Source organism: Bos grunniens, chromosome 8 (assembly GCF_055505025.1).
Source record: "Bos grunniens cultivar Pamir isolate PY7600 chromosome 8, Bosgru_T2T1.0, whole genome shotgun sequence".
Taxonomy (NCBI): domain Eukaryota; kingdom Metazoa; phylum Chordata; class Mammalia; order Artiodactyla; family Bovidae; genus Bos; species Bos grunniens.
The window spans coordinates 21474315-21500513 of record NC_141172.1 but is presented as its reverse complement, the minus strand read 5'-3'; the positions used below and the strand labels follow the sequence as shown (position 1 = coordinate 21500513).

General features: G+C 43.0%; 3 protein-coding genes across 3 annotated transcripts; all 3 read right to left on the bottom strand.

The window, feature by feature from the left end:
• Nucleotides 1-1340: 1340 nt before the first annotated feature.
• Nucleotides 1341-1925, bottom strand: LOC147366776 (interferon alpha-C). Its single transcript, XM_086414143.1, has one exon. The coding sequence runs from the start codon at nt 1908-1910 to the stop codon at nt 1341-1343; it is 570 nt and encodes a 189-aa protein (XP_086270269.1). The 5' UTR covers nt 1911-1925.
• Nucleotides 1926-13271: 11346 nt separating this feature from the next.
• LOC147366775 (interferon omega-1-like) lies at nt 13272-18465 on the bottom strand. Its single transcript, XM_086414291.1, has one exon. The coding sequence runs from the start codon at nt 14712-14714 to the stop codon at nt 14127-14129; it is 588 nt and encodes a 195-aa protein (XP_086270417.1). The 5' UTR covers nt 14715-18465; the 3' UTR covers nt 13272-14126.
• Nucleotides 18466-23145: 4680 nt separating this feature from the next.
• On the bottom strand, nt 23146-26199 carry LOC147366774 (interferon omega-1-like). Its single transcript, XM_086414290.1, has one exon. It carries the CDS (start codon nt 24428-24430, stop codon nt 23777-23779), a length of 654 nt encoding a protein of 217 aa, XP_086270416.1. The 5' UTR covers nt 24431-26199; the 3' UTR covers nt 23146-23776.

The following is a 26199-nucleotide window of genomic DNA, read 5'->3' as shown; positions in this document are numbered from 1 at the left end:
GAGGTCATGGGACTCAGTTTTAACTCCTTTTCTCATTCTACACTCTCCTCCTATTTGGTCAGTACTTCTGTTACACCTTATGCTTTATGAAATTGCTTGTAAATTGCCATCTCCAATATCCATTGAACATTTGCACTGAAACGAAATTTGCACTGAAATGAAAAGTAGTTAACTTTTATTTTCACATCCTCTCACAGCTTGATCCACCTTCTACTGGGGGAATCCCACTTTTCTCGCTCTCATTGTAGCATTCAAGCTAATTGATAGTCATTTCTACTATTAATTATACTATTTTTAAAATAGTTAAAATTTTATTATAAATTAACTCATTATTGTTTTTAGGTTACTTTCCATTAAAAAAAATCAATGTTACAAAAATGATTGGATTAATGATGTTCATGTCTAGGTCCTGAGAGCAACACACTACCTGGCTAGAGAAAGTATATTTTTACTTGTTGTTGGGAAGCCCAGGACAAAATAGCCGGTTGGAGGATGTCCTTGGGAAAATGGCGAAGGGCCAGAAATACCCCGGCTTGATGTGCCCGGGCAGAAAAACATCTCCTGCCTTTGGTTATGCCTGGCGCCAAGATTTAATAATGAATATTAAGGATGTTGCTTGAGAAAACGGGTTATGGGATAAGCTCATGGGTCACTTACAGCGCGCTGTCCTTGAAATATTTTTACTGATTAGGTGTTAACCCCGTACGCGCTCTGCTGGCTGTATACTCTACGCTCTTTGTTCCTACTTCTATAAAAAGGCTTGACTGCAGAAATAAACTTGTCAGTCCTTGCAAGAGACTGTCTGTCCTTCTTTCAGGTTCGTCGCTTCCAAGTCCCGAGGAGAAAATCCCCAACACTTGTAATGTGCAAATCACAAACATGGGTGAAGGAATTGTAAAATGCATTCTTTAATCAAGTTGCGTATTCAGTCTTCATGTTTCTTTTTTAAAGAAAAACAAAGGAAGATTTTTATAGTAAGGTTTAATGAATGAAGAAAACTCATAAATTGACTAAATACAAAATATATTTTTCCCTTAAGTATACATACATAATTATATGAACAAAATAATTTAATTCTTTATATATAGATAAATAAATATTAAATTAGATAAATAAATATCCAAATAGATAAATAAGTAGATGGGTTAGCTTGAGTATCTGGGACAGAGTAGTGCCTGTAGAGTAGATCATGATGTCGCTTAATATACCTGAAATCATTTAACAAATTGATTCAGTTCAGTGCCTGATGACAGCAGAAATGAATCTTCCACATGGCAGCGCAGGAGGAAGTGTGGTCTGTTGGTCCATGAGAATCATTTCCATGTTGACCCAGGTGTGTGTCAGTCCTTTCTCCTGAAACTCTCCTGCAAGTTTGTTGAGGAAGAGAAGGCTCTCATGACTTGTGCTCTGACAACCTCCCAGGCACAAGGGCTGTGTCTCTTCTCTTGCAGATAGAGAGTGAGTCTGTGGAAGTATTTCCTCACAGCCAGGCTGGAGTCCTCCTTGAGCAGGGGAGCTCCTTGCAGCTCCTCCTCCTGCCTCAGACAGGCTTGCAGGTCAGTGAGCTGCTGATCCAGTGCAGTGCGGAGCTTGTCCAGGAGGCTCTCATCCCACATGGTGGCCGAGCCCTCTGTGCTGAAAAGCTGGAAGGTGTGCTGGGTCACCTCGTGGAGCACAGAGATGGCTTGAGCCTTCTGCAACTGGCTGCCACCCAGCACCTCCTGGGGGAATGCAAAGTCATTTCTGTCCTGCAGGCAGGAGGAAGGGGAGACCCTCCTCAGTTGTCGCAGGAGCATCAGGCCCCTCCTGTTGGCCAGGCTGTGGGTGTGAGGCAGGTGGCAACCCAGAGAGCAGACGGCGTTGCAGCTGAGCAGCAGCAGGGCCAGAAGTAAGGACCAGGCTGGGGCCATTGGGGACCTTGCAGATGCTTGTGGCCTGGGGAGGTGGGTGACTCTGTGAACCTGCTTTCTAGGTTCTCTGAAGACCTTCCTTCAGGCCTGTGTCTTAAATAGGAGCCCATGGTTTCCATTTTCTCAAAGTTCCCTCTTGCTTTCTACTTTTGTTTTTGTTTTTCATTTTGCACTCTCCAAATGGGTTTAGGACAGCATTTTGCAAATGTTGTTTTCATTATTGACCCCCCTTCCCCTATTGACAGAGTCTTCTGAAATTTTTTTTTTTTTACTAATTACCCCCACCGTGAAATTGTGACAACACATTTATGCTGTCGATCCATCTTTGTACTCCATGCATATCTTTATACATAGAAAAGGAAAGTGCAAAGCTTCCTTGTTGTATTCACCCTAGGGTTAACAGTGCCATAAAATGAAAGGTGTACATTAAATGTAAAAGCTGTTGAGTTTTATTTAACTTTATGAATGAGTTTGAAGAATGACTTTTGATGGAAGATACTTACTTATATAAATAGTAATGTACCAAATTGAATATTCATATGAAATTCATATAAAAACATATAATAATACCACAGTATAGATAGACTTAAAAATTTTTCAAAACTAAAAATCATTGAAAATCTTACATTATTTTCCTCATATTTATTTTGAGGCACTTTTAGCTTTGTTTCATATCAGAAACCAATTTTTAATTCTCTGTCTGCTGAATATTCATCTCAATTTTATCAACATTTCTTTCTGTTTAGCTCTTCACATACTTTTGGATGTTCTTAACAACTTTGATAGGAATAAATAATAAAATACCATGATACCAATCCAACGGAGGAAAGCAAAGAGGAACTAAAGAGTCTCTTGATGAGGGTGAAAGAGGAGACTGAAAAATCTGGCATAACACTCAACATTTAAAAACCTAAGCTTCTGACATCTATGGCAAATAGATGGGGAAAGAGTGGAAACTGACAAATTTTCTTTTCTTGGTCTCCAAAATCACTATGGACGTTGACTGCAGCTACAAAATTAAAAGACACTTGCTCCTTGGAAGCAAAGCTATGACAGAGCTAGATAGCATGTTAAGAAGTATAAACATCACTTTGACATCAAACGTCTGTATAGTCAAAGCTATGGTGTTTCCTTGGAAACGAACAGAGATCATTCTGTCATTTTTGAGATTGCATCCAAGTACTGCATTTTGTACTCTTTTGTTGACCATGATGGCCACTCCATTTCTTCTGAGGGATTCCTGCCCACACTAGTAGATATAATGGTCATCTGAGTTAAATTCACCCATTCCAGTCCATTTGAGTTCGCTGATTCCTAGAATGTCGACATTCACTCTTGCCCTCTCTTGTTTGACCACTTCCAATTTGCCTTGATTCATGGACCTGACATTCCAGGTTCCTATGCAATATTGCTCTTTACAGCATCGGACCTTGTATCACCAGTCACATCCACAGCTGGGTATTGTTTTTGCTTTGGCTCCATCCCTTCATTCTTTCTGGAGTTATTTCTCCACTGATCTCCAGTAGCATATTGGGTACCTACTGACCTGGGGAGTTTCTCTTTCAGTATCCTATCATTTTGCCTTTTCATACTCTTCATGGGGTTCTCAAGGCAAGAATCCTGAAGCGGTTTGCCATTCCCTTCTCCAGTGGACCACATTCTGTTCGTTTCCAAGGCAAACCATTCAATATCACAGTAATCCAAGTCTATGCCCCAATCAGTAATGCTGAAGAAGCTGAAGTTGAATGGTTCTATGAAGACCTACAAGATCTTTTACAACTAACACCCAAAAAATATGTCCTTTTCATTATAGAGGACTGGAATGCAAAAGTAGGAAGTCAAGAAACACCTGGAGTAACAAGCAAATTTGGCCTTGGAATACGGAATGAAGCAGGGCAAAGACTAATAGAGTTTTGCCAAGAAAATGCACTGGTCATAGCAAACACCCTCTTCCAACAACACAAGAGAAGACTATATACATGGACATCACCAGATGGTCAACACTGAAATGAGATTGATTATATTCTTTGCAGCCAAAGATGGAGAAGCTCTATACAGTCAACAAAAACAAGACCAGGAGCTGACGGTGGCTCAGACCATGAGCTCCTTATTGCCAAATTCAGACTTAAATTGAAGAAAGTAGGGAAAACCACTAGACCATTCAGGTATGACCTAAATAAAATCCCTTATGATTATACAGTGGAAGTGAGAAATAGATTTAAGGGCCTAGATCTGATAGATAGAGTGCCTGATGAACTATGGAATGAGGTTCGTGACATTGTACAGGAGACAGGGATCAAGACCATCCCCATGGAAAAGAAATGCAAAAAAGGAAAATGGCTGTCTGGAGAGGCCTTACAAATAGCTGTGAAAAGAAGAGAAGCAAAAAGCAAGGGAGAAAAGGAAAGATTTAAGCATCTGAATGCAGAGTTCCAAAGAATAGCAAGAAGAGATAAGAAAGCCTTCTTCAGCGATCAATGCAAAGAAATAGAGGAAAACAACAGAATGGGAAAGACTAGGGATCTCTTTAAGAAAATCAGAGATACCAAAGGAACATTTCATGCAAAGATGGGCTCGATAAAGGACAGAAATGGTATGGACTTAACAGAAGCAGAAGATATTAAGAAGAGGTGGCAAGAATACACAGAAGAACTGTACAAAAAAGATCTTCACGACCCAGATAATCATGATGGTGTGATCACTGACCTAGAGCCAGAAATCCTGGAATGTGAAGTCAAGTGGGCCTTAGAAAGCATCATTAAGAACAAAGCTAGTGGAGGTGATGGAATTCCAGTTGAGCTATTTCAAATCCTGAAAGTTGATGCTGTGAAAGTGCTGCACTCAATATGCCAGCAAATTTGGAAAACTCAGCAGTGGCCACAGGACTGGAAAAGGTCAGTTTTCATTCCAATCCCAAAGAAAGGCAATGCCAAAGAATGCTCAAACTACCACACAATTGCACTCATCTCACACACTAGTAAAGTAATGCTCAAAATTCTCCAAGCCAGGCTTCAGCAATATGTGAACCATGAACTTCCAGATGTTCAAGCTGGTTTTAGAAAAGGCAGAGGAACCAGAGACCAAATTGCCAACATCCGTTGGATCATGGAAAAAGCAAGAGAGTTCCAGAAAAACATCTATTTCTGCTTTATTGACTATGCCAAAGCCTTTGACTGTGTGGATAACAATAAACTGTGGAAAATTCTGAAAGAGATGGGAATACCAGACCACCTGACCTGCCTCTTGAGAAATTTGTATGCAAGTCAGGAAGCAACAGTTAGAGCTGGACATGGAACAACAGACTGGTTCCAAATAGGTAAAGGAGTACATCAGGGCTGTATATTGTCACCATGCTTATTAAACTTCTATGCAGAGTACATCATGAGAAACGCTGGACTGGAAGAAGCACAAGCTGGAATCAAGATTGCCGGGAGAAATATCAATAGCCTCAGGTATGCAGATGACACCACCCTTATGGCAGAGTGAAGAGGAACTAAAAAGCATCTTGATGAAAGTGAAAGAGGAGAGTGAAAAAGTTGGCTTAAAGCTCAACATTCAGAAAACGAAGATCATGGCATCTGGTCCCATCACTTCATGGGAAATAGATGGGGAAACAGTGGAAACAGTGTCAGACTTTATTTTTCTGGGCTCCAAAATCACGACAGATAGTGATTGCAGCCATGAAATTAAAAGACCCTTACTCCTTGGAAGGAAAGTTATGACCAACCTAGATACCATATTCAAAAGCAGAGACATTACTTTGCCAACAAAGGTCCGTCTAGTCAAGCCTATGGTTTTTCCTGTGGTCATGTATGGACGTGAGAGTTGGACTGTGAAGGAGGCTGAGCACCGAAGAATTGATGCTTTTGAACTGTGCTGTTGGAGAAGACTCTTGAGAGTCCCTTGGACTGCAAGGAGATCCAACCAGTCCATTCTAAAGGAGATCCTCCCTGGGATTTCTTTGGAAGGAATGATGCTAAAGCTGAGGCTCCAGTACTTTGGCCACCTCATGGAAGAGTTGACTCATTGGAAAAGACTCTGATGCTGGGAGAGATTGAGGGCAAGAGGAGAAGGGGACGACAGAGGATGAGATGGCTGGATGGCATTGATGACTCGATGGACATGAGTCTCAGTGAACTCCGGGATTTGGTGGACAAGGATGCCTGGCGTGCTGCGATTCATGGGGTTGCAAAGAGTTGGACACGACTGAGAGACTGATCTGATATGATGGTGTTTCCAATAGTCTTGTATGGATGTGAGAGTTGGACCATAAGGAAGGTTGAGTGCAGTAGAATCGATCCTTTTGAATTATGGTGCTGGAGAAGACTTGAGAGTCCCTTGGACAGCAAGGAGATCAAACCAGTCAAGAAATCCACCCTGAACATCACTGGAAGGATTGCTAATGAAGCTGAAGCTCCAAGAAGTAAGTAAAAGTTAGTTGCTTCGTCGTGTCTGCCCTTTGTGACCCCAGGGACTGTAGCCAGCCAGTTGCTGTTTTGTCCATGGAATTCTCTAGGCAAGAATACTGGAGTAGGTTGCCATTCCCTTCTCCAGGGATCTTCCCAACCCAGGGTCAATCTTGGCTCTCCCGCACTGCAGGTACAGTCTTTACCATCTGAGCTACCAGGGAAGCCCTGTAGTTTGGCCATCTGATGTGCAGAGCCACCTCATTGGAAAAGATCCTGATGCTGGGAAAGATTGAGGGCAAGAGGAGGAAATGCTTGCATGGCATTACCAACTCAGTGGATATGAATTTGAGCAAACTCCAGGAGATAGAGAAGGACAGGGAACCCTGGTGTGCTGCAATCCAGAAGATCGAAGAGTCAGACAGGATTGAGCACAGGATTTAGCAACTCAAAAATAGCAATAAAATATCTTTCCCTTGAGCCCTGGACAGTGTGCTTCTACAGGCAGCTGTAGGAGGGCCAAAGAGCTCTTTTTCTCGGGTTCCTTTGGGATGCCCACTTTGGAAAGTTTGCAGCTCTGGGCTTGTAGACCGTCAGGGCACAGCATCCTCAGTGAGTCTTTTGATACTGATTTATTACTGGGGGGAAAACCTTTTGTTTTCACAGTGCTGAGAGCTGAAGAGGGAGCCTTGTAGCCCTGCCAGCGACAGTGTTCTCTGGTTGGGAGCTCGGAACCTTGCATTTTCTGAGCCTTCCCTAGAGTTTGGGGAGGCCTGGCATGCTGCAATTCATGGGGTCGCAAAGAGTCGGACACAACTGAGTGACTGAACTGAACTGAAGAATATTTGTCCTTGTACAGATTAAATTAAAAACAATATTCCCTGGCCTATATTCATGGGTAATAAGGAAATAAAAATAATTTAGAACATCAAACCAACAGATTTCTTCTTGAACAAGTTGGCAGGAAAACTCAGGAATTAAGGGGAAATATTTTAATTCTCAAGATACTGAAATTTATTGACTTTCACCAAAACATGAAGTTAAGCTAATTGGTTAATTTCACTGCCCCCTCTCTGACTGGTTACTGATTAAAGAAATGGTTGATGCAAATATTTGGGTCAAGTGATGGATGGGGAACAGTATTGGCTAAACAGTTAAATGATGTTTAAAATATCCAAGTGTTTTTCAAAATATATTAAAATAAAAATTATTTTAGGTATATTTTTCCCATTATCCCTCAGCAAGAACCAGAAGGCAGAGCATTCTTCCCTGTTGCCTCATTTTTCTTGCTGTTTCCTTTCTTTCATCAGTACTCTTAATGTCCTTTAGATGGGCCATCATTCCTCTCTCTGATTCAGACTCTATGGTTTTTACTTGTGAGTGCGGATTATCAGTTTTCTTTCTGAAGAAGGGGACTGAGAACAATTACACATGACAATGTCTTCTCTGTCATGTATGCTTTGAACATGAATATTTACATACAACCTCAACTAGTGGACTGCAGGCGCTAAATGTGCCATGCCCTGGGTCTTGGTTCAGGCTGCTCTAACAAGGTCCCAGAGTCTGGTGGCTCATCAGTAGCAGAAGTTTATTTGTCACCATCCTGGGGGCTGCAAGTGTGAGCTCAGGGTGCCAGCAGGGTGGAGTTCTGGTGAGAACCCTCTTCGGGGTTGCAGACCACCAGCGTCTCTCTATGTCCTCACATGGAGAGCAGAGACGAAGCAAAGTGTCTTGTGAGCCTCATGAAGACAGTAATGCTGTGCATGAGGAATCCCCTCCTAACCTCCTCTAACCCTAATGATTTCTCTAATATCCCAACTCCTGATATGATCACATGGTGGGGGAACACACACACATTCAACCTGTAACATGGTAACAAGAAGACACTGAGGCATTGTGTTTATTGCAGATTCATTAGAATATATTTCATTCTTGATATTTATTTGAGGAAGCAAAGTTATGACCGATAGATAGCATATTAAAAAGCAGAGACATTACTTTGCCAACAAAGGTCTGTCTAGTCAAGGCTATGGTTTTTCCAGTGGTCATGTATGGATGTGAGAGTTGGACTGTGAAGAAAGCTAAGCACGGAAGAATTGATGCTTTTGAACTGTGCTGCTGGAGAATACTCTTGGGAGTCTCTTGGACTTCAAGAAGATCCAACCAGTCCATCCTAAAGGAGACCAGTCCTGGGTGTTCATTGGAAGGACTGATGCTGAGGCTGAAACTCCAATACTTTGGCCACCTCATGTGAAGAGTTTACTCTTTGGAAAAGACCCTAATGCTGGGAGGGATTAGGGGCAGGAGAAGAAGGGGATGACAGAGGATGAGATGGCTGAATGGCATCACTAACTCGATGCACATGAGTTTGGGTGAACTCTGGGAGTTGGTGATGGACAGGGAGGCCTGGCATGCTGCGATTCATGGGGTCACAAAAAGTCGACACGACTGAGTGATTGAACTGAACTGAAAACATTCCTTGATTCTGTCATCCTTTATTATGGCTCATTCATCCTGAATATATTACTTACTAAATGTTACAATGCTACTGTGAACATGATTACCAAGAACTTGCCAAACAAATTCCACAGACTTTCAATCTTAAAAAATGATGTTAACAGCAACTATAAATTCCTTAACTCTTAAAAGGGACACTTAATCCTTCCAACACAGTTGAACCTGAGTTGTAAATATTCTCATTTCCAGGAGCCACCTGCTAAGACTTTATTTGAAAAAACAATCTAATAAGAAAATGGCAAGTCCAGGTTTCAAAACCTATTATGTCACATTCCAAACTCCACCTCCCTATCCATACCATAAACACTGTGCAAATTGTACGTATTGAACCATCGCTTATTTTCCTATTTCACTAACACACATTGTGCCTTTGTTTTCCATACCTTGCTGTTACACTACTCTATATTTTGATTAGTTTATCATCTACCACAAATTTCTAGATGAATTGAGCAATTGACAAAGTATTCTGATTATTTTATGTAATAAGCAAAATGAAATTATCAACTGTTAATTCTTTCTGAGAGTCTAAATGTGATTGACAAAATTAATGATTCTAATAATTGTAAAATATCATATTTAACTGTCCAAGATGATTCATATAGATTGCTCAATTAACCGTCACCATAAACTTGAGATGTATGATAGATAAGGCCCTTGAGAATTATAGCCATTGCAAGAGATTGGATTACAAACATTTCAGTGAATCTCTGTAGGAAACAGGCTTCCCTGGTGGGAGAGAATCTTTCAGTGGATTAAAGAATCCACGTGTCCATGCAGGAGAAGGGTGTTAGATCCTGGATTGGGAAAGTCCTCTGGAGGAGGAAATGGCAACATACTCCAGTATTGTCTGGGAAATCCCATACAGAGAACCCTGGGAGGCTACAGTTTATGGGGTCACAAAGAATCGAATAAGACTTAGCGACTAAACAATGAGAACAACTGTAGAAAACACCAAGCTGACAGGGTTCTTGTGGATTTAGGTTAAAAATACTTAATGCTACCAAATTACATGAATATGGGAAAGGACTGGAAGAATAGAAGACGAGATATGCTAACAGGTGAAATGTTAGGGATGGAGCAGAGCATCCCCGTTGCCATCAGCAGGGAGACCAGAGTTTCAGAAATTCGGCACTTCACCTGGGTCTCAGTGAAACAGCTCAGGTCCTGCACTAAGCTAAGTCCTCCAAGCTCCCTTCGCTGCGCCCCAGCGGCTGGGTTGTACACCTGAACTCTCAGTAATGGACAGGACACGCCTCCAGGTCCAGCACCACGAACTCCCACCCAGGATCCAGGGGAGAACCGAGGACTCCCCGTGGAGAAGAGCCTTAATCCCTGTGAGGCGCCGCCACAGCCCAGGGAGCCTGAGGGGCCCAGGGAGCAGTGAGGAAACTTCCTTTTGGGTCCCACTGCCCAGGGGAGCTTTAATGCTACTTTGCTCAGATCCTTAGATTTCTGCACCTGCCCCCATGTCCTCCCTGCCCTTCCTAGGAGGAGATTTCGGCCAGATCTATTTACACTGGGCCATTTATGCTGCGATTGATCGCTGGAAATCAGAGCAAGTTGTGAAGTATTTTCAAATTCAGGATTGTTTCTGGGGAGAAAGACTAATTCTTTCAGGGTTTCAGGGCAAAGGGAAAGGCACCTGAAGTCTGGACAGGTATCTACGAGATACTCGGACCCTCCAGTGGGAAGACTTGGGGACAAGACTGAGACTGAAAATTATTTCATTTAATATTAATATAAAAGGTTAATTTCTCTTGCAATGTTAACTGGTTAAAAAATATTTCAAAATTTATAGTGAAATTCATTCAGTCATGTCTCTTTGTCACCCCATGGATTATACAGTCCATGGAATTCTCCAGGCCACAATACTAGAGTGGGTAGACATTCCCTTCTCCAGGGGAACTTCTCAACCCAGGGATCAAACCCAGGTCTCCCACACTGCAGGCAGATTCTTTACCAGATGAGCCATTTGGGAAGCCCAAGAATATTGGAGTGGGTAGTCTATTCCTTCTCCAAGGGAATCTTCCTGACCCAGTCATTGACGCATGGACCCCTGCATTGCAGGTGGATTCTTATAATTTATCAGATCAGATCAGATCAGTCCCTCAGTCGTGTCCAACTCTTTGCGACCCCATGAATCACAGCAGGCCAGGCCTCCCTGTCCATCACCAACTCCCGGAGTTCACTCAGACTCAGGTCCATCGAGTCAGCAATGCCATCCAGCCATCTCATCCTCTGTCGTCCCTTCTCCTCCTGCCCCCAATCCCTCCCAGCATCAGAGGCTTTTCCAATGAGTCAACTCTTCGCATGAGGTGGCCAAAGTACTGGAGTTTCAGCTTTAGCATCATTCCTTCCAAAGAAATCCCAGGGCTGATCTCCTTTAGGATGGACTGGTTGGATCTCCTTGCAGTCCAAGGGACTCTCAAGAGTCTTCTCCAACACCACAGTTCAAAAGCATCAATTCTTCGGTGCTCAGCCTTCTTCACAGTCCAACTCTCACATCCATACATGACCACAGGAAAAACCATAGCCTTGACTAGACAGACCTTTGTTGGCAAAGTAATGTCTCTGCTTTTGAATATGCTATCTAGGTTGGTCATAACTTTCCTTCCAAGGAGTCTTTTAACTTCATGGCTGCAATCACCATCTGTCGTGATTTTGGAGCCCAAAAAATAAAGTCTGACACTGTATCCACTGTTTCCCCATCTATTTCCCATGAAGTGGTGGGACCGGATGCCATGATCTTCGTTTTCTGAATGTTGAGCTTTAAGCCAACTTTTTCACTCTCCACTTTCACTTTCATCAAGAGGCTTTTGAGTTCCTCTTCACTTTCTGCCATAAGGGTGGTGTCATCTGCATATCTGAGGTTATTGATATTTCTCCCGGCAAACTTGATTCCAGTTTGTGTTTCATCCAGTCCAGTGTTTCTCATGATGTACTCTGCATATAAGTTAAATATACAGGGTGACAATATACAGCCTTGACATCCTCCTTTTCCTCTTTGGAACCAGTCTGTTTTTCCATGTCCAGTTCTAACTGTTGCTTCCTGACCTGCATACAAATTTCTCAAGAGGCAAATCAGGTGGTCTGGTATTCCCATCTCTTTCAGAATTTTCCACAGTTTATTGTGATCCACACAGTCAAAAGCTTTGGCATAGTAAATATAAATAACTTAAACCTTATAAGTCTTAAATATCAAGTTAAGATATTTTCTCTAAGACCAAACAAAATTTTAAGTTCTTGGCTTCAGTGGAAACAAAATCATCAGTAATGTTTGCAAAATTGCTTCCCAGTTTATCTCACTTCATTGCATGAATGCTGTATTTGACTAACAATGCCAAAGAATGCTAAAACTACCTCACAATTGCACTCACCTCACAGGCTAGTGAAGTGATGCTCAAAATTCTCCAAGCCAGGCTTCAGCAATATGTGAACTGTGAACTTCCTGATGTTCAAGATGGTTTTAGAAAAGGTAGAGGAACCAGAGATCAAATTGCCAACATCTGCTAGATCATCGAAAAAGAAGAGAGTTCCAGAAAAACATCTATTTCTGCTTTATTGACTATGCCAAAGCCTTTTTCTGTGTGGATCACAATAAACTGTGGAAAATTCTTCAAGAGATGGGCATACCAGACCACCTACCTGCCTTTGAGACATCTGTATGCAGGTCAGGAAGCAACAGTTACAACTGGACATGGAACAACAGAATGGTTCCAAAGAGGAAAAGGAGTCTGTCAAGGCTGTATATTGTCACCCTGTTTATTTAACTTATATGCAGAGTACATCATGAGAAACGCTGGGCTGGAGGAAGCACAAGCTGGAATCAAGATTGTGGGGAGAAATATCAATGCCCTCAGATATGCAGATGACACCACCCTTATGGCAGAAAGTGAAGAAGAACTAAAGAGTCTCTTGATGAAAGTGAAAGAGGAGAGTGAAAAAGGTGGCTTAAAGATCAACATTCAGAAAACTCAGATCATGGCATCTGTTCCCATCACTTGATGGCAAATAGATGGGGAAACAGTGGCTGACTTTATTTTTCTGGGCTCCAAAATCACGACAGATGGTGATTGCAGCCATGAAATTGAAAGAAGCATACTCCTTTGAAGGAAAGTTATGACGAACCTAGACAGCATATTAAAAAGTAGAGACGTTACTTTGTCAACAGAGGTCCATCTAGACAAGACTATGGTTTTTCCAGTGGTCATGTATAGATGTGAGACTTTAAAGAAAGCTGAGTGCCGAAGAATTGATGCTTTTGAATTGTGGTGTTGGAGAAAACTCTTGAGAGTCCCTTGGACTACAGGGAGATCCAACCAGTCCATCCTAAAGGAGATCAGTCCTGGGTGTTCATTGAAGGGACTGATGCTAAAGCTGAAATTCCAATATTTCGGCTACCTGACGGGAAAAGCTGACTCATTTTAAAAGACCCTGATGCTGGGAAAGATTGAGGGCAGTAGGAGAAGGAGACGACAGAGGATGAGATGGCTGAATGGCATCACCAACTCAATGGACATTAGTTTGGGTGGACTCTGGGAGTTGGTGATGGACAGGGAGGCCTGGCGTTCTGCAGTTCGTGGGGTCGCAAAGAGTTGGAAACGTCTGAGGGACTGAACTGAACTGAACTGATGACCGAGTACCTATCGTAAATTATTAATTTCAGTTTACAAAATCCCTTTTTCTCTCATTTCTTTCAACCAAGGGTCTTCCCTTGTGGCTCAGATGGTAAGGAATCTGCCTAAAATGCAGATTCCAGATTCCATCCTTGGTTGGGAAGATCCCCTGTAAATGGCAACATACTCCAGTAGTCTTGCCTGGATCATCCCATGGACAGAGGAGCCTGGTGGGCTACAGTCTATGGGGTCACAAAAGAGTTGGACTTTACCTGGCAACTAAACATAAAATGGTAAAAAATTCAAGAAGTTCACCTTGATAGTATTTAATAAATAAAACAAATTACAAATATAATGAAATAAAAATGTGAATGTATTTGTTAAATTTTAATACAATGTAAACAAAAATATTTTATATGGAAAAATAAATATGAGGAGATAAAAGAATAAATATAACAAAATAAATAAGCAAACAAACAATAAAATAAGGGCAGTCTTCACTTCGGGACTGATGCACCTGCAGTCAAAAAAATTTATATATATTCATTTACTACTGACAAAGTACTGGATGAAATAATTCAATAAATTTTGTGGCTAAAGCAGAAATCAGAGTCTTCTGAAATGGCCGAAGATGAGTGTGCAAAGATGATGGGGCATCTTAGTCAGTGAGAGTCATGTCAAGGTGAGTTCAGGTCTCCATCCATCATTCTTAACCTTTCTTGCAAGCTGGTTGATGAAGACAAGGATCTCATGATTTCCACTCTGATGATTTCCCAGGCACAGTCGCTGTATTCCTTCTCTTTCAGGTAGACATGGATGCCCTGGAAGTACCTCTTCACGGCCAGTGTGGGGCCCGTCCTTCCCAGGGCAGAGTCTTCCTCTCCCGTCACTGTGCCCAGGCAGGCGTCCAGGTCATCCAGCTGCTGATGGAGTCCAGTGAGGAGCTGCTCCAGGAGGGTGGTGTCCCAGGCAGCAGAGGAGCGCTCTGTGTGGAAGAGGTTGAAGCTCTGCTGGAGCATCTCATGGAGCACAGAGAAGGCCTGGGCCTCGTGGAGCTGGCCACCCTCCACCATCTCCTGGGGGAAAGCGAAGTCTTTTCTGTCCTGCAGACAGAAGCGAGGGGAGAGTCTCCTCATTTGGCCCAGGAGCCTGAGGTTCTGCCTGCCAACCAGCACGTGGTTCTGAGACAGGTCACAGCCCAGGGATCCTCCCGGGCCGTAGCTGACCAGCACCAGGGTCATCAGTAGAGAGAGCACGAAGGCCATGGTGAAGATGAGGCTGCCGCTGGGCTGGCTGAGGTGGCGTCTGATGGAACCTTGAGGTAGGTTCTCTGATGCCACTCTTTATAAGCAAGGCCATTAAATAGGGAACATGGTAATTTTCATTTTCTAGTCATTTCTATACACTTTTACTTCCTTTTTTGATTTTCATTTATTTATTCTGAATATGGTCAAAGAAATTGTCATCAGTCTAAACTCTTAATTTTATCTATTTCCCAATAACTTCAAATGTACCCATCCAAATGGATATTTATCAATCAAATGAGAAAGGCCTTTCTTTGTCTTACATCAGAAATGATGTAGGTTTCTAAGTACAAACATTATCACTCTTTCTCTTTCATGTGTAAATGTGGCTCTTTTCTGTTCCATAAACACATTTTTGGCCCTGATCCTAGGCTCAATTTCTATTTCTTACTTTACTTAGGAAGGCAGGCTCTGTGTTTATCAGGCATTTACCAGGTCACTCTAGCAAAGAAACTGTTTGAAACAAAGGATGGGTTTTCTTGAGTGTTTGATTTAGAGAAGAGGCTGATTATTGTGAGTCCATGAGCTCCTCCCATGTTTCTTTTCCTTCTAGAACACGTTCCTGCAGGTCCACGTGGTTGTGCTTCAGGGAACCACGAAGTCAGGACTATTACAGACATCACGCTTTCTTTCCACCATTTTCATACTGGAGACCTATTGTCCTTTGGTGGCCCGGCCCTTCCCCTACCAAGAATTCTGGTTCTTCTCAGATGATATGGGTGGGGAGACTCTAATTCCAGGATAATTGTATTTCCCCAGCAGCACCTCACTCACACGGGAGAGATCACATGGAGCCACCCCCTGTCCTCTGGAGTGACAGAGTCCCTTGCTCACCTGCTGGGCTCCCTCCCTTAGGGCAGGCTCACCACATCCTGAGGACTCAAAGATCTCCTTTCTGTGGAGGGCTCATTTACTTGTGAAAATAAATCGTCTTCCTGAACCATCACCTCTCACCTGCAGTGTTTGTGTGAAGGACCCTAGTTCTCAGTGGTGACCTCCTCTTCTCTGACCTGTTTCCCCAGGTGTCCAAAGTGTCAGCAAAGCTCAGTCCTTGAGAGCAAAAGTGCGTTTGTGCAAGTTGGTAAAGGAATTTCCAACTGCAGTTATTTTGCTTTTAGTAGATAAATAATATCTACCCTGCTAAGTATAGTTTTTATTATTCAACTCTTTTACTTAAACTGTTTGACACTTGTTCTGCTCAAACTTTCTGAGCTGGAGGATGGAGATTCAGTATTGGTGTTGTCTCTTACTGGAAGCTTATGTCACAGAATCTAGTGAGTTACAGTTGTTCATTCAGGCAGTTGATTCCACCAGGCATCTCTGTTCCTCTGAGAATGCAGGGCAGTGAGACCCAGCCTACTAGATCAGGAGAAATAGTCTTCTTTTCTTGAGTGTAATCTTTCATTTAAACTTTTTATATTCACTTAGTGACTTCTTTTGGGTAGGCTCTGGGAGTTGGCAGGAGAAGGCAATGGCACCCACTCCAGTACTCTTGTCTGGAAAATCCCATGGATGGCAGAGCCTGGAAGGCTGCAGGCCATGGGGTTGCTGAGGGCCAGATACAACTGAGTGACTTCACTTTCACATTTCACTTTCATGCATTGGAGAAGGAAATGGCAACGCACTCCAGTGTTCTTGCCTGGAGAATCCCACGGACAGGCGAGCCTGGTGGGCTGGCTGCCATCTATGGGGTCGCACAGAGTTGGACATGACTGAAGTGACTTAGCAGCACCTGGGAGTTGGCGATGGACAGGGAGGCCTGGTGTGCTGCAGTTCATGGGGCTGCAAAGAGTCGGACATGACTAAGTGACTGAACTGAACTGAAGTGACTGACTTATTGGACAAGATTTGTCTCATTGTTCCTGTTGTGGCTGCAATTCATGATGATGTGAGAACAACAAAGTGAAGTAAAGAAAGCCAGAGGGGCTGCATCTCTATCACTTTCAAGACGTTAGATTTTTTTGTTTCTCTTTGCAACTTTTCTAGAAAGTAAAATTGCACAGTTTTTTTGTGGGCAACAAGAAAACAAGAGTAAGTCTCAATGTCATCAATATGAAAGAAGGGAAGTGGTTTTCCCCTGACCCAGTGACGTATTCTGAGTTAGCAAACTGCAGTGCAGCACAGCTGGGGACAAGTCTGAGGCAGAGGAAACGATGACAATATGAACAACAGAAAAGCTGGGACAGGGCTGCTTCTTACAGTCGCTACAAGAAGGACAAGTCCTTGATCTGTTGACTGTCGTCAGCTTTGTAAGACCAGCCTCCTAATTTTTCTTTTCTTTAATCAGCATGTGGTCAGCATAAGCGAGAAGGAAGAAGTCACACTCACCAGGTCACAAGAGACAGGCAATCAGAGCCCCAGTTGCTCAAACACTAATCCTCTCTGGCAGGGTTATGAGACCAGCCTCGCTGAGCATCTGCGTAGGTGATAAATCCACTTGGGCAAAGAGAATATGCTTTGAAACAACTAGAATGAAAGGGAATTAAATGATTCCAAAAGATCCCGATCTTAGTCTAACTAACAGTAGTTATGACATTAAAAATAATAACTGAATTTTATTGATTACTAACCCTAATGATCTCCCTAATATTCCAGCTCTTGATACTATCACATTGATGGGTTGGGTTTCTGTGGGCTTTTAAAGAATTTTTAAAATATTTATTTCATGTGTTTATTTGGCTGAGGCATGTCTTAGTCGATGTATGCTGGATCTTGGATCTTGGTTGCTTCGTGCAGGATCTTTACTTAAGCCACGGGAAGTCTTGCTTGCCATGCAGAACCTAGTTTCCTGACCAGAGATCCAGCTCAGGCTCCCTGCTTTGGGAGCATGGAGTCCTGGCCCCTGGAGCATCAAGGAAGTCCAGGGGTAGGGTTTCAATGTATGAATTTGGGGAACACACACACATTCAGTCCGTAACACAGTAGTAAGAAGATACCAAGGTATTGTGTTTATGGCAAGGATTCATTAGAATCTATTTCATTCTTGATATTATTGAGGAGTAAGAACACATTCCCTGATGCTGCCCTCACTTTTTATGGCACATCCATCCTGAGTTGATTACTAATTAAATGTTACAAGACTACCGTGGACATGATTACCAAGGACCTGCCAGACAAATTCCACAGACTATGTGTTTATCAAAAATGACAGTGACAACAACTACAAACTCCTTAGCCTTTGTGAGGGACTCACGCAATCCTTCCAACGTAGTTGAAACCGAGTTAATATTTTTGTTTCGAAGAGCCTCCTGCTAAGACTTTATTTGAATAAAACAATCTAATAATGAAATGGCAAGTTTTCAAAACCTAGTATGTCAGATTCCAAACTGCTTATGTAGACCGTCACACCTGCGCACACTGCGTGTGCTGAGCCCTCACTTAGTTTCCTGTTTTATTTCTAACACGAGATGCACCCTTGTTGTTTCATACCTCGATGCTACACACCTCTTGTTTCCATCAGTTCACATCTACCTCCAATTCTAGATAAGCTGATCGATTTACAACATGTCTGATTATTTTGTATAATAAGCAAAATGAAATTATCAACTGGTAGTTATTACTGAAAGTCTAAATGTGATTGACAAAATTAATAATTCTAATAATTACAAAATAATCATATTTAACTGTCCAAGATGATTCATATAGATTGTTCAATGAATCCTCAGCATAAATTGGGGATACATGATGGACAAAATCCTTATGAGTTGTGACCCCAGCAGGAGATTGGATTACAAACATTTCAGTGAATCCTCTGTAGAAAACACCAAGCTGATGGCTTTGTGAATGTAAGTAAAAAAACTACTTAATGCTTTTGAGAGGGTAACAGACAGGAAGGCCAGGGGTTTCCAAACAGAGGAAACAGGTTGCAAGTGTCAGACACTTTCTTTCTCTCTCTTCAGCAGCAGGAGGAAACAAACTAGTCTTAGATTTGTTCCCCTTCTCCATACACATTTAGAAAGAGGTTTCTCTTAAACTTCTGTGTTGCCATAATGACACCTGGTTCCACCTGAACTGAACTTTTCCCAAACCTTGAGCTAACCAATGCATTTTTCTAATGGAAATGTTTGTCTTAAGCTGATAATGTACTGTGTATTTACCCTAGACTCTGTGTTCAAGTCAGTTCCACCTAAAGGCTCAGAACCGACTTGACAAACCAGTATGTTACACTCATACAGTGTTCTCCTAATCTGTGTTAATGATACTGTATATTTGTTTGGAAATCTGCCTTTCTTCAAGATTCATGTCAATCGTGTTATGGCCAGGGATGACTCACCTGATGCCAATGTTATCTCATGCATGTTGTGGTTGAGGGGCCTGGTGCCATTCTCTGAGTTTTGAGATATTTCCTTTGTCTAATTAGCAGACTGCGATGGCACCCCACTCCAGTGTTCTTGCCTGGAGAAACCCAGGGATGGGGAACCAGGTGGGCTGCCGTCTATGGGGTCGCACAGAGTCAGACACGACTGAAGCGACTTAGCAGCAGCAGCAGCAGTAGCTATATAACATCTGGCTGAAGACTAGCACAGGGCACTCTTTCTGCCCCCTTCTGATGTCAATGTCAAAAGCTTTCTCTATCTCTTTTATACTTTAATAAAACTTTATTACACAAAAGTTCTCAGCGATCAAGCCTCGTCACGGGCCCTGGATTGAATTCTTCTTCTCTGGAGACCAAGAATCCTGGTGTCTTTCGTGGTTCAGCAACAAACTTTTGCTTCCAAATTATATGAATTTGGGAAATGATAAAAAGAATAGAAGACGACCTAAGCTAACCGGTGAAATGTGAGGGATGGAGCAGAGCCTCCCCATTGCCATCAGCAGGGAGACCAGAGTCCAGAAATTCAGAACTTCACCTGGGCCTCTGTGAAACAGTTCAGGTCCTGCACTGAGCTCGGGAGCCCTCCAAACTCCTTTTGCTGCGCCCCAGCGGCCGGGAGGGGGCGGCCGATCTCTCAGTAACTGACTGACCGGCACCGCCCACCCAGCGGGACCCGCCTCCAGGTACAGCGCTGCCAGCTGGGGCTTCAGATCCACGGGGAGAACTCGCGGGTCGCCGTGGGCAGGAGCCGCGACAGGAGCGAGGCGTCGCCGGGGCCCAGGGAGAGATAGGGGCCGCGGGAACAGAGAGGAAACTTCCTTTTCGGGCCCCACTGCCCATGCGATCTTTGCCGCGTCGCTCAGAGCCTTTGATTTCTGCACCTCCAAATTCTAGATAAGCTACCATTGTGTCCATCCTCCCCTTCCTGGGAGAAGATTTTAGCCAGAGCGGTTCCACCGATGCCCTTTTATGCCGCGATTGACGGCTGGAAATCACAGCATGTTGTGGTATGTTTTCAGATTCAGAATTGTTGTGGAGTGAGTGAAAGTCGTTCAGTCGTGTCTGACTCTTTGCGACCCCATGGACTATACAGTCCATGGAATTCTCCAGGCCAGAACTGAAGTGGGTAGCCTTTCCCTTCTCCAGGAGACCTTCCCAACTCAGGGATTGAACCCAGGTCTCCCTCATTGCGGGCAGATCTTTACCAGCTGAGCCACAAGGGAAGCCCTTGTTTATGGGGAAAAGGAGTAATTCAGGGAAAGGGAAAAGGTATCTACAAGCTGGACGGGAATCTACTAGATATTGGGACCCTCCAGTGGGAAGCCTTGGGGACAAAACTGAGACTTAAAAAGAAGCTCCTAGGTAAAGGGAAAATTATTTCATTTAATATTAATATAAATGGTTATTTTCTCCTGTAATATTAATTGGTTGGAAAATGTTTTAAAATGTTTAAGTCCTCAACTCACATCAAATTCAAATATTTTCCTTATGCCACAACAGTACTTTAAGTTCCTGGCTTTAATGGAAGCAAAATCATCAGTAATGTTTTCAATATTACTTCTCTCTATATCTCTCTTCATCTGAGCAAAAGCCATATTTGACAAACTTATGACCTAGTAACTACTTTGAATAACTCATCTCAGTTTACAAAATCCTTTTTTGTTTTCATTTCTTTTAACCAAAGGTCATCTATTAAGCATTTTTTTTTTTTAGTCAGTTTTTCATTGGAGAGTTTCATTACCTTTTTCAAACTGTCTTCTCATATGGATAAGTTGTTTAAAAAATTGCAATTAAAATGCTTTTGATTTCAGCATAATGTGTGCTCAGTAGACACCAACTGTGAAATAGGCAGTTGGGCATATGATTCCAGCATGCATCTTTGGAAGACATCACCATCAAGATAGATTTTTAAAGGCCTGAAAACTAGAGCAAGTCATGACCTAGTTCATTGGTTTGAACAGAAGACAGTTCTGGGCCCTGAACACAGGAAAACCACAAGTGTCTTTGTCACAAATGAAACTCAGACTGGATACCGGCCAGATGGCAGGAGTGCAGTGTGAGTGTGGAGCCTGGGATCTGGTTGAGGGCCTTGCAATCTGTGTGTCTTCTAGCTGGAGATCACGGAGTTTGACTGAAAATGAATGATGACCTTCTTTACGTGAGTAAAGTGACAGTGCAGGAGCAGTGGGTGCGTCTGTGTGGATCAGAAATTCACAGGGAAGCCACGCTTGCAGTGGATGTGATGGGGAAAGGCCGTCCTCTATCCTAGTGCAGCGGTCTTAGAACCAACGTCTCAGCTCCACAGCTCTTCTCCTCAACTCTACTCTGTGATGCTGGGGCTATAGTTCCTTCCAGTACATTTCTCCTTTGCCTGCGGATTGTTTTTCTTTCCCATATTAGTTCCAACAGTGGACTAGAAGGCTGGAAGGAATTTTCTGTTTTCCTGACTGGAGTATGACTGATAACAACCGCCATCAATTAGGAAAAGGAGAACTAATGGTTGCTGCTAGATGCTGTGTGTCACCAGTCAGATTGGCAAAAAGTAAAAAGGATGATAAGATCCTGTTTTGGTCAATGTGTGAGAACATATAGAGCTTATATGGTCTTGAATATGGATTAATGTAGCCACTGTTGTCATGGACAGTTGGCGGTATGCATGTGGAAGGCTTATTTATTTTGACCAATAAAATTGACTTCATGGCCTCTTATTCAGAGAAAGACTCTCACTTGGGTATGACACCTGCATACACTTGTAGCAGCCTCTCCTCTAAAGGCAGTAATTTCTGAGAAGCACTGACTCTAGGAGGTGACACTGCCGGCACTTAGGGACTGAAGTCTTCACGGAAAACAACTGGGATCAAACCTAGGACAGCCCAAGGTTGGAGAGCAGAACCTCACACTGCATGGCCCTTGCTCTTTTCTTCCTGCCTCTGCTTTGCTGCTGAAAGACTGAAACCCAACAGCGAGTTGAGAAGGTAATTTTAGAAATGTCTTCAAGAAGTAGTAGAGTAGTACTCATACTAAAGAACAAGAAACATTATTAATGGGTCATGTGTGTGATTTTGTGCAGTCCTATGAGATTTCTATGATTTCCCTATTATTCATTTTTATAGTAGATCAAAGCATTTTCTACTAATCCTTCTTTCTCAAAGAATTTCTATGAACTCCTCAGAATACTTCTAGAAGTCTGAGATACCAAAATTATAATTGTTTTCAGCATTGAGCACAGAAGAGTTCACAAACTAAGCCCTGAAACTAGCACCCAAGTTAAATAATTTTACCAAGTACCCAGCATCTTTCCAGGGTAGCCTTCCAGTCACTGCCTCAGGCCAGCTGTCCTGTCTGCTCCCTGTGGGCAGCTACTCTGGGACACATTGTCCTGAACATTTCTGCCAGGCGCACTTTTATGCTTCTTGTAATATGGGCTCATTGATCCTAACAGTAATCCTGTCAAAAACTACTCTTATTTTCCCCATGTTAAAGAAGAGGATCAAGACAGCATGCGTGCCTGCGTGCCTGCTAAGTTGTTTCAGTCGTGTCCGACTCTTGTGACACATTGGACTGTTGCCCACCAGGCTCTTCTGTCCATGGGATTTTCAAGAAAGAATACTGGAGTGGGTTTCCATTTCCTTCTCTTTAGTGTTTGTGATATATTGCAGGGTCACACTGCTGTTAAATAGCAGAGCTGCATTCAAAGGTTTTGAAATTTCTAGAACTCTCCTTTCACTTGCACTCTCTTCCAGTGATTTCCACTCAGAGAAACTTTGAACCAGAAACCATCACAGAACAGAGCTCCTGTGTTGGGGGCAGTGAGAAGATTGTGTAAGGGAGTAGATTGTTCAGTAAAGCAGGACTGAGAAGGTGGGAGGAAGAGTAACAGGTGTCGGGATCAGCCACTCAGCACCACATGTTGGCAACTTTTCTGGAGGAGATGTGTCTTCCCCCCAGATACTGACACCAACAGTTCTTTGCTGACTGGGTATAAATTAGTTTATCTGTGACTTCAGGACTAGTCATTTTCCACAGTTTCAGAACTCCTTTCTACCTTTTTTTTTTTTTTCTTTGGAGGGGTGGAATGGAGGGCTGCCCTCCGTAGCCTGCAGAATCGTAGTTCCCTGAGCAGATATCCATGGCACCTGGGCTTCCTACACTGGAAGCGTGGAGTCCAAACCACTGGACTGCCAGGGAATTCCAGGAATTCCACCTTTTGACAATCAAGTCCTGAGAAGTAATAGAGCCATTCCATAGTATACATGGACAAATGCAATTCCACAATAGGTTTATGTAGACAAAATAAAGATTTAGGTCTTCAGAATGAAGAAACAAGTTTACCTTCATAAGAATTTAATAAAAACAAATTAGAAGATTAAGAAAATGAACATGTTTTCTAAATTTTATTACAATGTAAAATATTTTATATGAAAATATAAATATGATGAGATAAAATAATAAATGAAAATATGTACATAAAGAAACTTATAAATAACATCAGGGCAGTCATCGCTATGCACTGATTTCTGTGCAGCTGAATACTTTTTATAACTACTTTCTTATTACTACTGAGAAAGTATTTATTGATTTAATTCAATAAATATTGTGGCTAAAGCAGAATTCAGAGTCTCTTAAATGGCTGCAGGTACGTGTACAAGGGTGATGTGGCATCTTAGTCAGCGAGAGTCATGTCAAGGTGAGTTCAGGTCTCCATCCATCATCTTAACCTTTCTTGCAAGTTGGTTGATGAAGACAAGGATCTCATGATTTCCATTATGACGATTTCCCAGGCGCAGTCGCTGTATTCCTTCTCTTTCAGGTAGACATGGATGCCCTGGAAATACCTCTTCACGGCCAGTGTGGGGCCCGTCCTTCCCAGGGCAGAGTCTTCCTCTCCCGTCACTGTGCCCAGGCAGGCGTCCAGGTCATCCAGCTGCTGATGGAGTCCAGTGCGGAGCTGCTCCAGGAGGGTGGTGTCCCAGGCAGCAGAGGAGCGCTCTGTGTGGAAGAGGTTGAAGGTCTGCTGGAGCATCTCGTGGAGCACAGAGATGGCCTGGGCCTCGTGGAGCTGGCCGCCCTCCACCATCTCCTGGGGGAAAGCGAAGTCTTTTCTGTCCTTCAGACAGAAGCGAGGGGAGAGTCTCCTCATTTGGCCCAGGAGCCTGAGGTTCTGCCTGCCAACCAGCACGTGGTTCTGAGACAGGTCACAGCCCAGGGATCCTCCCGGGCCGTAGCTGACCAGCACCAGGGCCATCAGTAGAGAGAGCACACAGGCCATGGGGAAGATGAGGCTGCTGCTGGGCTGGCTGGGAAGGCGTCTGGTGGAACCTTGAGGTAGGTTCTCTGATGCCATGCTTTCTAGCAAGGCCATTAAATAGGGAACATGATAGTTTTCATTTTCTAGTCATTTCTGTGCACTTTTACTTCCTTTTTTGATTTTCATTTATGTATTCACAGTATGATCGAAGAGAATGTCCCATCAATCTAAACTATTAATTTCTCCTACTTCCTAATAACTTCAAATGTACCCATCCAAATGGATATTTATCAATCAAATGAGAAAGGTCTTTTTCTTAAGTCAGAATTAATGGACATTTGTAATTATATACATTATTGCTCTTTGTCTCTCATGCATAAATGTTGCTCTCCTCTTATCCATGAACACATGGATATTAGGCTCCTTTTTTCCCTCTTACTTTACATGGGAATAGAGGCTCCCTCAGCTCTGTGGTTTCCGTATTTATTCAGGGATTTACCAGATCACTCTGTCAATTAAATTCTTCAAAACAAATGATGAGTTTTCTTTAGTGTTTGATTTAGAGAAGAGGCTGATTATTATCAGTCCTTGAACTCCTCCCACATTTCTCTTCCTTCTAGAACACATTCCTGCAAATCCCTGCCCTTCAGGGAACCGTGAGGGCAGGACCATTACAGACATCACCCTTTCTTTCCATCATTTTCTTACTGGAGACCTGTTGTCCTCCACAGACTGGGCCAATACCCCCACCACAATCCTGGTTCTTCTCAGAGAACATTGGAGAGGAAACTGCAAATCCAGGATAATTGTATTTTCCCAGCAGCACCTCACTCACAAGGGAGAGATCACATGGAGCCACCCCTTGTCCTCTAGAGTGACAGAGTCCCTTCCTCCCCTTCTGGACTCCCTCCCTGAGGACAGGCTCACCACATCCTGTGGACTCAAAAATCTCCTTTCTGTGGAGGGCTTATTTGTTGGGAGAATAAATCATCTTCCTAAACCCCCGTCTTCTCCCCTGCAGTGTTTGTGTGAAGAACCCTAGTTCTCAGTGGTGACCTCCTCTTCTCCTGACCCATGTCCCCAGATGTCCAAAGTATCAGCAGTGCTCAGATACTGAGAGCAAATATGTATTTGTGCAAGTTGGTAGAGGAATTTTCAACTGCAATTATTTTGCTTTTAGTAGATAAATATTATCAGCGTTGCCGAGTATAGTTTTATTATTCAATCCTTTTACTTAAACTGTTCAAGACTTGTTCTGCTCAGAGTTTCTGAGTTGGAAGAAGGAGATTGAGTGATGGTGTAGTCTCTCACTGGAAGCTTATGTCACAGAATCTAGTGAGTTACAGTCGTTCATTCAGGCAGTTGATTCCACTGGGCATCTCTGTTCCTCTGTTTCTTTCTCCCTCTGAGATTCAGGATAGTGAGAGGCAGGCTACTCGTTCAGGGAGAAACAGCCTTCTTTCCTTTCAGTTCAGTTCAGTTCAGTCGCTCAGTTGTGTGCAACTCTTTGTGACCCCCTGAATCACAGCATGCCAGGCCTCCCTGTCCATCACCAACTCCCAGAGTTCACTCAGACTCACGTCCATCGAGGCAGTGATGCCATCCAGCCATGTCATCTTCTGTTGTCCCCTTCTCCTCCTTCCCCCAATCCCTCCCAGCATCAGAGTCTTTTCCAATGAGTCAACTCTTCACATGAGGTGGCCAAAGTACTGGAGTTTGTATTTTGTCAGCTTTAGCATCATTCCTTCCAAAGAACACCCAGGGCTGATCTTCAGAATGGACTGGTTGGATCTCCTTGCAGTCCATGGGACTCTCAAGAGTCTTCTCCAACACCACAGCTCAAAACCATCAATTCTTTGGTGCTCAGCCTTCTTCACAGTCCA

Bases quoted from the DNA above. Each gene is read 5' to 3' on its own strand.
- LOC147366776 (XM_086414143.1), bottom strand. From the start codon at position 1,910: ATGGCCCCAGCCTGGTCCTTACTTCTGGCCCTGCTGCTGCTCAGCTGC.
- LOC147366775 (XM_086414291.1), bottom strand. From the start codon at position 14,714: ATGGCCTTCGTGCTCTCTCTACTGATGACCCTGGTGCTGGTCAGCTAC.
- LOC147366774 (XM_086414290.1), bottom strand. From the start codon at position 24,430: ATGGCCTTGCTAGAAAGCATGGCATCAGAGAACCTACCTCAAGGTTCC.